The sequence below is a fragment of the Marmota flaviventris genome, chromosome 9 (genome assembly GCF_047511675.1).
Source record: "Marmota flaviventris isolate mMarFla1 chromosome 9, mMarFla1.hap1, whole genome shotgun sequence".
Taxonomy (NCBI): Eukaryota; Metazoa; Chordata; class Mammalia; order Rodentia; family Sciuridae; genus Marmota; species Marmota flaviventris.
The window spans coordinates 58,164,997-58,178,922 of NC_092506.1; the positions used below are offsets into that span (position 1 = coordinate 58,164,997).

The 13,926-nt window shown below is 37.0% G+C and overlaps 1 protein-coding gene across 1 annotated transcript; it reads right to left on the reverse strand.

Moving 5' to 3' along the window:
* Positions 1-10,613: 10,613 nt before the first annotated feature.
* Positions 10,614-11,573, reverse strand: LOC114098530 (olfactory receptor 56B1-like). The gene has a single exon (XM_027942785.2). It carries the CDS (start codon positions 11,571-11,573, stop codon positions 10,614-10,616), a length of 960 nt encoding a protein of 319 aa, XP_027798586.2.
* Between the last annotated feature and the right edge of the window lie 2,353 nt (positions 11,574-13,926).

Consider the following 13,926-nt stretch of genomic DNA (forward strand, 5'->3'; position numbering starts at 1 on the left):
TTATAACATTATTCCAAATGTCTTAACATGTACCTTCTGTTTCTCAAAGAAATCATCATGATCCTCTCTGAAAAAGGGATGGGAATTAGATTGTTTCTCCTGTGAAAGTGGCAGAAATTTCACAGAAAAATATATGGAGTACAAAATATTGTTCTGGCCATTCTTATAAAGTAAGCACTGTAAGACCTCCCCCTCAACCCATAATAATACCTATTTCTTCCTGTCTAGGATCTCAAACTCTCATTGAATCCCCTCAAAGGCTTTTTTCATATGTAAAGATGTTCTGCTTTACCTCAGGCCCATATTTACCTCAGGACGGCATTGAAACCTCTGAAACTGTGATCCAAAATAAATCTTCCCTCCTGTAAGCTGCTTTCCTAAGGTACTTTTCATTGCAATGAAAAACTAACACAGGTTGACTATGGATTAGGGCCTAATCTTTGAATTCTGAGGATTTAGGTTAATTATGTAAAGAAAAAATCAGTACCAAGAAGGGCTTGTGCAAGAAAAATTTTCTTCTCAAATATTTAAAGGAAAAGTTAATAAACCTACTAAGTGGTATTGTATAGGGGATGACAAATCTAGTAATCACATTCAGAAGATTAGCTGCAGTCACACACATAGCACACATTAGAAAATTTAATTTTATATTACATAGCAGAGAAATATTTTATTAGTCTATAATTATAGTAAAGGTTTGCTTAAATGCATTGAAAAACGCTTTGTGACCTCTGAGATATGCTAAATTAGTGTTAAGCAATGTTAGTAATAAAACAAAGGAAAAAAGGAGAACAACAATATAAAAAGTTAATCTTTTTTCTGTTATCTTGAGACTGTAGGCTTTGTGTACATCAGCTAATAGAAAAACTTGGGTTAGCCAATACCCTTCAAGGATCATCTGGAGTATTCACATAATCATTACTTAAATTGCCGTTTTAAAATTATCTTTTAAAATATATTTATTTGTCCCTGCATTAAAGTAAATCTATTAATGTATTCTTATTTTACTAACAAGATTATGTGCTCAGGTAGATGTTTTGAACGGAAATGTAATAATACTAAATCATTATGTAAATATTGCTGTGCTTATAAATGAGTATACAATTAGTACATTAACATTTTTCCTTAAGAGGTTTTTTAAGACTGCATAGAACTCTATCAAAGATGAATATAATTTATATTAATGACTTTCTTTCTTTTGATATCATTTTATTTTTAATAAAAGCTATAATAAATGTACCTGTTCATGTTTCACACATGACACCTCTGATTTTATTATTTATTCAAAACAAATGCTTAGCAGTGTATAAACTTCCATTCTGTTATGTCATGGTCAGGTCTGTCATTAGAAAGTCTATGCAAAGTTCACTTGACAAATGGATATATCAATAACATTTAATTTACAATTTGTTTAGTAACTGAAGATACTTTTTAATTTCTATCTTTATTGCACTCCGTTCTGAAGTATTGTTTTTATCATTTATTCCTTGTGAATCTCATTGAGATTCCTATTGACCTAATACAATTTTCTTGAAATGATAAATCCAAAATTTTTGTGAATGCTTCAAATACACTGGAGAAAAGGGGATGGGGTTGTGGCTCGGTGGTAGAGCACTTGCCTAGCATGTGTGAGGCACTGGGTTCAATCTTCGGCACCACATAAAAATAAATAAATAGATAAATAAAATAAAAATCCACTGACAATTAATATATATATATATATATATATATATATATATATATATATATATCCAGAAAAAAATATTGTCTATTATTGGGATATAAAGCATAATTTTTAAATTAATTTCAAGTTTTATCTACTTGTTTATGATTCCCAAATCTCAAAAGATATTAAGTAATATTTTCCAATTGTAACATGCTTCTAATCTTGATAATAAGAATATTTATAGAATTTCAACTTTAGGAAGATATTATTTAACCATAAATATATTTCATAAATCAATTCACGTGTCTGTACTCTTCAGTGATGTTCTATGTATTCAACCCAAAGAAAATAGATGAATAATGGTTTCTTTGCCGCAGTCTGGCTGGGCACAAAATCACGAGCCACTCAAGCAGGAACAAACTTTATTTTTTGAAATTGCCGCCAATGTCCTGTACACCCCCGGGAAGATTGCCGATCCACACATGCGGCCTCCTCCCGGAACCGCCAGAGAGAGCTCCTCCTCCGGAACTCCCTTCTACTGTACTTCCCCAACCAATGGGAACTCTCCAGGAGTCCCGTAGCAGGTCCAGGTGAACAACAGGAGTCCAATATCCATATGAATGCAAATCTAAACATAATCATATCATCTCAATGGCTAGCTGGTGTCACCTTTCAACCAAAAATGCGATGCATCATATACTTGGCTCTTAGCATTTCTTAAAAAGAAATTAATATAATTTAACTAAGTAATCATCTGTGTCAAGAGAAATGGTGGGCAAAGCCCAGTGGTATAGAGTAAGCACTCTTCAATCTGCATCTCCAATGAACACTGGGTTGCCTTTGCTTTTTTTCTTTTCTTTGATAATATCATAGCTTACTTTGGAAATCCATGGTCTATACTCCTTATCTCTTCTCACAATTTCATTTTCTTTTTGCTTTGTGACATTTTATTAAGAGGCTCTTGCATATATTCATGACAGTTTTGATTCTGCTGGACTGTAATGTGTGCACTGTTTCTGCTGGAAATCATGCATTACTGGATATAATGCACCAATAAAAATTATGGGAAAAAAGCTGTCATTCCTGTCATGTTTCACTGGCAGTGCTTACTTAGCAAAAACTGTAAATATCAAGCATATATTTCCTTAAATTGTCTTAATGTCCTAAAATATATCATCATTAAAAAATTATTTCATGAATCCATAAAACACTGTGTCTTTTGTCTTTATCAGTCTTCACAAGAAAATTCAATTTAACTGATTTCTAAAGAAATCAATTCATGCTAATAAAGAAAGCATTTCATGTTATTTTCATTATACCTGAGTCACCATTTTTATCTAACTGAAAGGAGAGTGACAGCACAAAATGGATTTCTAAGGCTTTTACCCAAATTAATACTCATATTTGAAGATATATCCTATAAAATATCCCAAATTTTTTATAATATACTCTAAACCTGAATACAGAAGAAAGCAGCCTGGATCGGGTTGAAATACAAGTCAAAATATATCATGTCCTACTTCCTTTCTTCATTGGTTTTAAGGTTATGAAAAGAGCATGGCATATAATTCATTCCCAGTTTGGGGTTTTGTTTTAAATACCATTTGATAGGTTTAGCAGACAGCCCTTTAATATTATATACATTTAACTTTTGCCAAATTTGAAAAGTCTATGAAAGTTTTTCTTTTTCCCCTTCAGAAGCTTTCACAATTATTTATGTACAAATATGAAAAAGGGATCTCAAAGACGTGCACCCCTCCACCCTCTTTGGAATTCTACTACACAGTTTAAAAAAGGCTGAAGTTTGTATGTCTTTTGCTTGTTTGTTTATTTCCAGCTTTAGTTTATTAAAACAATGACAAACTAAACAGTTTTGAATATATTATTTCACATTGTGAAAATATTATTTTATGGTAATTCCTAAAATCCCCTATTCAAAATCTGTTGAGCAAAAGGAAGGTACATTTTAAACTTCAATAAACATGATCAAATTGTTGAACAAAAATGTTTAAATTAAAGTACAATGGAGTGGCCCGCGGAGGGACAGAGCTTCCAATCACTCCTGCAAGGTAGGCGGGCCTGCGACCCACCAGCAGAAGAGGAGCATCGGCCTGCTGAGAGGCAGAGCCACCCCCTCCCCCTGTGCCGGCAAGGTAGAGGGAACTGTGACCACGCACAGAGCAGGCCCAGGGGCCTGCTGAGGGGCAGAGCCGCCCCCCACCCCCCGCGCCTGCCAGGTAGGTGGAACTGTGACCACCGACAGAAAAGGCCCAGTGGCCCGCGGTGGGACAGAGCTTCTAATCACTCCTGCAAGGTAGGCGGGCCTGCGACCCACCGGCAGAAGAGAAGCAGCAGCCTGCTGAGAGGCAGAGCCGCCCCCTCCCCCTGCGCCGGCAAGGTAGAGGGAACTGTGACCACCCACAGAGCAGGCCCAGTGGCCTGCTGAGGGGCAGAGCCGCCCCCTCCCCCTGCGCCGGCAAGGTAGACAGAACTGGGACCACCCACAGAACAGGCCCAGCGGCCTGCTGAGGGGCAGAGCCGCCCGCCACCCCCCGCGCCTGCCAGGTAGGCGGAACTGTGACCACTGACAGAAAAGGCCCAGTGGCCCGCAGCGGGACAGAGCTTCCAATCACTCCTGCAAGGTAGGCGGGCCTGCGACCCACCGGCAGAAGAGGAGCAGCGGCCTGCTGAGAGGCAGAGCCACCCCCTTCCCCCGCACCTGCAAGGTAGAAGGAACTGTGACCACCATCAGAACAGGCCAGACCTGCAACCAACAGACAGAACAGGCCCAGTGGCCTGAGGAAGGGTAGAGCCTCCGCCCCCAGCGCCTGCAAGGTAGGCGGACCTGCGACCCACTGGCAGAACAGCCCCAGAGGCCTGCAGAGGGGCAGTGCCGCTACCTGCGCCTGCAAACTAGGCAGAACTGCGACCACCGACAGAACAAGCCTAGCGGCCCGCAGAGGGACAGAGCCGCCGCCCGCGCCTGCAAGGTAGGCGGACCTGCTACCGACCGGCAGAGCAGGCCCAGTGGCCTGCCGGCGTGGTAGGCACATTGCCCCAATTGGAAGAGGGGCAGAGCCGCCGTCCGCGCCTGTGAGGGAGACTTTGCAACTATACAAGACCAATATAAATATATAGGGGGAAAATTCAATAGCACAACAGTTTCACCAAGTAGAAAGGAACGCGAACAGTATGAAGAGACAAGGAAAGAAAGGACCACAAGCAATGCAGGTCAACTCAACGTTAGAAGAGGTAATAGCTGCAGCAGATGGAATGTCAGATAAAGAATTCAGGATATACATGCTTCAGATGATCTGGAGTTTCAAGGAAGACATCAGACAGCAAAATCAGACAATGAAAGATCACTTCAACAATGAATTACATAAACAAATCCAAGAAGCAAAAGATCAACTATACAGGGAAATAGAGGTTATAAAAAACAAACAAACAGAAATCCTAGAAATGCAGGAAGCAATAAACCAACTTAAAAACTCAATTGAGAATACTACCAGCAGAGTAGAACACTTAGAAGATAGAACATCAGACAATGAAGATAAAGTATTTCAACTTGAAAAGAACATAGACAGCTCAGCAAGACTGTTAAGAAACCATGAGCAGAACATCCAAGAAATATGGGATAACATCAAGAGACCAAATTTAAGAGTCATTGGGATACAGGAAGGGACAGAGTTTCAAACCAAAGGAATGAGCAATCTATTCAATGAAATAATACGAGAAAACTTCCCAGACTTGAAGAATGAGACAGAATCCCAAATCCTAGAAGCCTACAGGACGCCGAATGTGCAAAATCATAAGAGACCCACACCTAGACACATTATAATGAAGATGCCCAACATACAGAACAAGGAGAGAATTTTAAAAGCTACAAGAGAAAGGAAGCAGATCACATTTAGGGGTAAGCCAATCAGGATAACAGCTGATCTTTCAACACAGACTCTGAAAGCTACAAAATCCTGGAATAACATATTTCAAACACTGAAAGAAAATGGGTTCCAACCAAGAATTGTGTTTCCAGTGAAATTAAGCTTCAGGATGGAAGATGAAATTAAAACCTTCCACGATAAACAAAAGTTAAAAAAAATTTGCAGCTAGAAAACCATCTCTTCAAAACATCCTTGGCAAAACATTACAGGAAGAGGAAATGGAAAATAACAATGAAAACCAACAGTGGGAGGTAGGACAGTAAAGGGGGGAAAAATAATCAAAGAGGAAAACAAACCATGTTTAGTAACATAAATAAACAAATATGGCTGGAACAACAACCCATATCTCAATAATAACCCTAAATGTTAATGGCTTAAACTCACCAATTAAGAGACACAGGCTAGTAGAATGGATCACAAAACAAGACACAACAATATGCTGCCTACAGGACATGCATTTGATAGGAAAAGACATACATAGGCTGAAGGTGAAAGGTTGGGAAAAATCATATCACCCATATGGACTTCGGAAACAAGCAGGAGTGTCCATACTCATATCAAATAAAATAGATTTCAAGCCAAAGTTAATCAAAAGGGATAAAGAGGGACACTGCATACTGCTTAAGGGAAACATACACCAACAAGAAATAACAATGATAAATATATATGCCCCAAAAAATGGTGCAGCTATGTTCATCAAACAAACTCTTCTCAAGTTCAAGAGTCTAATAGACCACCATACAATAATCATGGGAGACTTCAACACACCTCTCTCGCCACTGGACAGATCTTCCAAACAAAAGTTGAATAAGGAAACTATAGAACTCAATAACACAATTGATAACCTAGACTTAATTGACATATATAGAATATACCACCCAACATCAAGCAGTTACACTTTTTTCTCAGCAGCACATGGATCCTTCTCAAAAATAGATCATATATTATGTCACAGGGCAACTCTTAAACAATATAAAGGAGTAGAGATAATACCATGCATCCTATCTGATCATAATGGAATGGAACTGAAAATCAACGATAAAAGAAGGAAGGAGAAAGAATACATCACTTGGAGAATGAACAATAGGTTACTGAATGATCAATGGGTTATAGAAGACATCAAGGAGGAAATTAAAAAAATTCTTAGAGATAAATGAAAACACAGACACAACATATTGGAATCTATGGGACACATTGAAAGCAGTTCTAAGAGGAAAATTCATTGCTTGGAGTTCATTCCTTAAAAAAAGAAAAAAAAACAACAAATAAATGATCTCATACTTCATCTCAAAATCCTAGAAAAAAGAAGAGCAAAACAACAGCAAAAGAAGTAGAAGGCAAGAAATAATGAAAATCAGAGCTGAAATTAATGAAATCGAAACAAAAGAAACAATTGAAAAAATTGACAAAACTAAAAGTTGGTTCTTTGAAAAAATAAACAAAATTGACAGACCCTTAGCCATGCTAGCGAAGTAAAGAAGAGAGAGAACTCAAATTACTAGCATACGGGATGAAAAAGGCAATATCACAACAGACACCTCAGATGTACAGAAGATAATCAAAAATTATTTTGAATCCTTATACTCCAATAAATTAGAAGATAGTGAAGGCATCGATAAATTTCTTAAGTCATATGATCTGCCCAGATTGAGTCAGGAGGATATAGACAACCTAAACAGACCAATATCAATTGAGGAAATAGAAGAAACCATCAAAAACTACCAACTAAGAAAAGCCCAGGACCGGATGGGTATACAGCAGAGATTTACAAAACCTTTAAAGAGGAACTAATACCAATACTTTTCAAGCTACTTCAGGAAATAGAAAAAGAGGGAGAACTTCCAAATTCATTCTACGAGGCCAACATCACCCTGATACCTAAACCAGACAAAGACACTTCAAAGAAAGAAAACTACAGACCAATATCTCTAATGAACCTAGATGCAAAAATCCTCAATAAAATTCTGGCGAATCGGATACAAAAACATATCAAAAAAATTGTGCACCATGATCAAGTAGGATTCATCCCTGGGATGCAAGGCTGGTTCAATATACGGAAATCAATAAATGTTATTCACCACATCAATAGACTTAAAAATAAGAACATATGATCATCTCGATAGATGCGGAAAAAGCATTCGACAAAGTACAGCATACCTTTATGTTCAAAACTCTAGAAAAACTAGGGATAACAGGAACATACCTCAATATTGTAAAAGCAATCTATGCTAAGCCTCAGGCTAGCATCATTCTGAATGGAGAAAAATTGAAGGCATTCCCTCTAAAATCTGGAACAAGACAGGGATGCCCTCTATCACCACTTCTGTTCAACATAGTTCTCGAAACACTGGCCAGAGCAATTAGACAGACGAAAGAAATTAAAGGCATCAAAATAGGAAAAGAAGAACTTAAATTATCACTATTTGCTGATGACATGATTCTATACCTAGCAGACCCAAAAGGGTCTACAAAGAAACTATTAGAGCTAATAAATGAATTCAGCAAAGTGGCAGGATATAAAATCAACACGCATAAATCAAAGACATTCCTGTATATCAGCGACAAATCCTCTGAAATGGAAATGAGGACAACCACTCCATTCACAATATCTTCAAAAAAAATAAAATACTTGGGAATCAACCTAACAAAAGAGGTGAAAGACTTATACAATGAAAACTACAGAACCCTAAAGAGAGAAATAGAAGAAGATCTTAGAAGATGGAAAAATATACCCTGTTCATGGATAGGCAGAACTAACATCATCAAAATGGGGATACTACCAAAAGTTCTCTATAGGTTTAATGCAATGCCAATCAAAATCCCAATGGCATTTCTTGTAGAAATAGACAAAGCAATCATGAAATTCATATGGAAAAATAAACGACCCAGAATAGCAAAAACAATGCTAAGCAGGAAGTGTGAATCAGGCGGTATAGCGATACCAGACTTCAAACTATACTACAGAGCAATAGTAACAAAAACAGCATGGTACTGGTACCAAAACGGGCGGGTGGACCAATGGTACAGAATAGAGGACACAGAAACCAATCCACAAAACTACAACTTTCTTATATTTGATAAAGGGGCTAAAAGCATGCAATGGAGGAAGGATAGCATCTTCAACAAATGGTGCTGGGAAAACTGGAAATCCATATGCAACAAAATGAAACTGAATCCCTTTCTCTCGCCATGCACAAAAGTGAATTCAAAATGGATCAAGGAGCTTGATATCAAATCAGAGACACACCATCTGATAGAAGAAAAAGTTGGCTACGATCTACATACTGTGGGGTCGGGCTCCAAATTCCTCAATAGGACACCCATAGCACAAAAGTTAATAACTAGAATCAACAAATGGGACTTACTCAAACTAAAAAGTTTTTTTCTCAGCAAAAGAAACAATAAGAGAGGTAAATAGGGAGCCTACATCCTGGGAACAAATCTTTACTCCTCACACTTCAGATAGAGCCCTAATATCCAGAGTATACAAAGAACTCCAAAAATTAGACAATAAGAGAACAAACAACCCAATCAACAAATGGGCCAAGGACCTGAACAGACACTTCTCAGAGGAGGACATACAATCAATCAACAAGTACATGAAAAAATGCTCACCATCTCTAGCAGTCAGAGAAATGCAAATCAAAACCACCCTAAGATACCATCTCACTCCAGTAAGATTGGCAGCCATTATGAAGTCAAACAACAACAAGTGCTGGCGAGGATGTGGGGAAAAGGGTACACTTGTACATTGCTGGTGGGACTGCAAATTGGTGCAGCCAATTTGGAAAGCAGTATGGAGATTTCTTGGAAAGCTGGGAATGGAGCCACCATTTGACCCAGCTATTCCCCTTCTCGGTCTATTCCCTAAAGACCTAAAAAGAGCATGCTACAGGGACACTGCTACATCGATGTTCATAGCAGCACAATTCACAATAGCAAGACTGTGGAACCAACCTAGATGCCCTTCAATAGATGAATGGATAAAAAAAATGTGGCATTTATACACAATGGAGTATTACTCTGCATTAAAAAATGACAAAATCATAGAATTTGCAGGGAAATGGATGGCATTAGAGCAGATTATGCTAAGTGAAGCTAGCCAATCCCTAAAAAACAAATGCCAAATGTCTTCTTTGATATAAGGAGAGTAACTAAGAACAGAGTAGTGTCGAAGAGCATGAGAAGAAGATTAACATTAAACAGGGATGAGAGGTGGGAGGGAAAGGGAGAGAGAAGGGAAATTGCATGGAAATGGAAGGAGTCCCTCAGAGTTATACAAAAGTACATACAAGAGGAAGTGAGGGGAAAGGGAAAAATAATACAAGGGGGACAAATGAATGTCAGTAGAGGGGGTAGAGAGAGAAGAGGGGAGGGGAGGGGAGGGGAGGGGGGGGAGGGGGGATAGTAGAGGATAGGAAAGGCAGCAGAACACAACAGACACTAGTATGGCAATATGTAAATCAATGGATGTGTAACTGATGTGATTCTGCAATCTGTATATGGGGTAAAAATGGGAGCTCATAACCCACTTGAATCAAAGTGTGAAATATGATATATCAAGAACTATGTAATGTTTTGAACAGCCAACAATAAAAAATTAAAAAAATTAATAAATAAAAGAAAATAAATAAATAAATAAAGTACAATGGATGTAAAATGTCACCTACTAGCATATGACAGCTTATGAAAGTTAATGGTTTACACACACACGACCTAGGTATTTGCTGCCTCAACAGAATAAAATTTGACGTTTTTAAGAGTGAAGTTGAGGCTTTATTATAATATATGTGTGTGAACACTTGGAAAATTTAGGTCCATTTAGCAATTTGAGACACTTTTTTTCATCAGACTGTTTTCCCTCATTTTTTTTTGAATATTCAACATTTTTTCCACATTTCTTATCTTTACATTGCAGGTCTATATAATGATGGGATTTATTGTTACACATTTGTACATGCAAATAACTATAATTTGGATAGTATTACTTCCCATCTAATGTCTTATTTCTTTTGTAAACCTAAGCAAAACACCTTCTGGAAGCCTTCTCTAAGTTCTTTGGTCCTAAGTGCATAAACAATAGGATTGAGGGAAGGAGGGATGGTGTTATGCAGCACGTTGAGTAGAACTGGAATCAAAGTAGCCTTAGTCTCTGTCAGGTGAGTTACTGAAATGACTACAACAACAGTGTAGAAGAAGAGGATGAGGATGAGATGGGAGCTGCAAGTGCTCAGAGCCTTGGAGACAGCTTCAGCAGAGTTCAGCCTAAAGATGAAGCGCAGAATCAGGGCATAGGTCAGTACAATAAGACTAAGATCACCACCCATTAGAAGCCATGCCACAACCAATTGACAAATACTATTGGGCCTCCTATCATCACAAGCCAGGCTTCTGACTCCAAGATTAGAGCACAGGCAATGTTCAATTTCATTCCTGGAACAATAATGATGCTGGGCTGCAAGTACAGGCACTGGAATGACAAACAAGCCATTTCTAAGCACCATGAACAGGGTAGCTTTGGTGATGAAGGAATTGGTGACAATCAATGGGTAGCGAAGAGGATGACAAATAGCTACATATCTATCAAAAGCCATGTAGAGGAAGACACCAGACTCCATTGCAACAAAGCAGTGAATGGCATAAATCTGAGCAAAGCACTCTGGGAGGCTAATGGCCTTGACATCAAACCAGAAGATGGCCAGGATCTTTGGCATGATGGTGGTGGACAGGCCCATATCCACCACAGAGAGGATGCCCAGGAAAAGGTACATAGGCTGCTTCAGAGAAGGATCCTGGTAGATGGTGGTGAGAATGAGGATGTTTGCACCAATTGTGGAGAGATAGAGCAATGCCAAAGGCAAGGAGAGCCAGTGCTGCCAGCTGTGAATGCCTGGGAATCCCATCAGAATGAACTCGGAGACCTGGAATTTGGAGCTATTGGAGCCCTTTAAAGATGCAGACATATTTTCCTATGAGAAAAAAATTTTTTCAATGTTGTTATCTCTGAATATTATCATTATTAAACATTATTTTTTATCTCTCTGCATATAGATTGGGGCTATAATAAAATGACTGTTGTTGTCTATCTCTTATAGTAATTTAAGATGAATTACAAGAAAGTTCCAGGATTTTAGCAGCAGAAGGTAATTTTAAAAGTCACAATGGTTGAACTGGGGGTGCAGATCAGTGGGACAGAACACTTGCCTAGCATGCATGAGGCACTGAGTCTGATCCTTAACACTATCAAAAAAGAAAAAAAAGTTAATTATAGTATTGAATATCCATGGAAATTTCAACATAAATCTTAAATCTCTATTTGTATTATTCTCAATTCCAATTATCTCAGGGTGAACCACCATATAAATATGAACTTAGTTTTTCTCTTTTTTTCAAAAAAAATTTTGGAATACAGTGGATGTTCTTGTTTCCTTTTTATTTCTCCCAATTTTGCTTGACTCAGATGTTTTAACTAATAATAATTAGATTTTTTTAGTGTGCAATTATGACCAACTGATCTTTTTAGCTATTCCATTCCAATTTGATATAGATATCTATTGATATTTTATATAGTCTGACAAGAATTTGTTATAGCGAACTTCAAAAGATTTATAATAAGTAAACTATGTTGTAGATTGTGGATAAAAATATTTCCTTTTGTACTTTTTTGCATGCACATCTGAGAAGGTAGAAAAATAATACCTTTACAGGAAAATAATTAATAAATGGCCAGATATTTCAGATATAGACCTTAGCACTTTTCTTTTCCTGATTGAGTCTTAGACAATTTTACAAACAGAATTTAGTACAAGTAATATGATTTTGAAAAGTCATGCTGGTAAGACACTGAATACAATTTGTACCCTCTTAAAAATTTAAATGCATGATACAGTATTGTTAATAATATGTACAGTGTTGTACAGAAGATATCTAGAACTCAATTTGTTATAACTGAAACTTCACAACCACTAAGTATGAATTCTATCCTATCTAGTAAGCAAGAATGACTTATCCATCATATTTAAAGAACTCTAAGGAGATGCTCAGAATTTTGTTTAAAATTGGACTTATTATCTTTCCTTAAAAGATAATATCTTATAATATTATCAATTATAATAATAATTGGTTTTCAGGTTCTTCTTATCTTGTATGATCACCAAACCAGTCAAGCCTGAAAACTGCAAAACAGCCTGCTCTTTCCATATTCAATTGCTCCCTCATCCTGTGCATTTCTTTACTTTGATTCACTCATTTGTACCCTTATTCTTCAGGACTACTGCTTCTGTAACCTGCCTCATTGCAATTGCTTCTCATTTCTTCACAGTTCTCCCAACAATATGCTCTAAAATTGATATTACCTTGGTTAAAATCATTTAGGCCTATACTCTTTCATTCAAATGATCCCCAAACACTTTCATTGTGCAGAGGGCACTCTGAGCTGTGATGCAAACACAACTGAGCATCATATCTTGGTTTGCAATTCCTTGTATCCTGACTTCAGAGGTACATAATACTTGAATAGATCCAGCATATGTTCTCTTTACAACAACTGTTGATTCTACAAGGCATTTCATTGTCAGTTTTTTGTTGTTGTTTTTTGCCATAATGAATGCTATTGTATATTTGTGAGCAAGAAAAAAAAAAGAAATATTAGGTCTTCTTAGTAATGAAATTTTAAGATGATATCTTTAAATAGGATGTAGGCAATTACATTAGTTATAGGTCTATTTTGACATAATTACTATTAAGTGCAGAGAAAACGGAAAGAAAACACAATTCTCTTGTAGTATCACAAGAAGAGATTATTCCTCACAACTAGGTGTATTTCCTTTCAGATATTTCTCACAGATTTCATGTTTAAAAAATACATTCTCTAATGAGATAAAAATCATTATGTTTCTGATGAATGTAATTTGATGAAGAATAAAATCATCTAAACCTATCTGTAACACAATTTAATGAATCAAAGGCACAGTCAGGTGTAAAGATAATACTACCTTTTTCTCTGAGCTTTCATATAATGGCTCCAAAAGACAACTAGCATGGGAGCCATTTGATTGTATAAAACCTTGTACTTTGTGAAACCCTCATATATTATTCACACTCTTATATCATATAGCCTTTTATCTTTCATATACTCCATTTCCTTCTTTGTAAAGTGCATGTTTTATTTATTTACTTATTTTATTACACACATTGATAAATCGTGGTTGTATATATTGGTAGGACACAATGTGTTATTCTAATGTTAATATAATTCTAAATGTTTAAATTAATTAATGTACCCATCACCTGAAATATTAAATATTTTCATTAGAA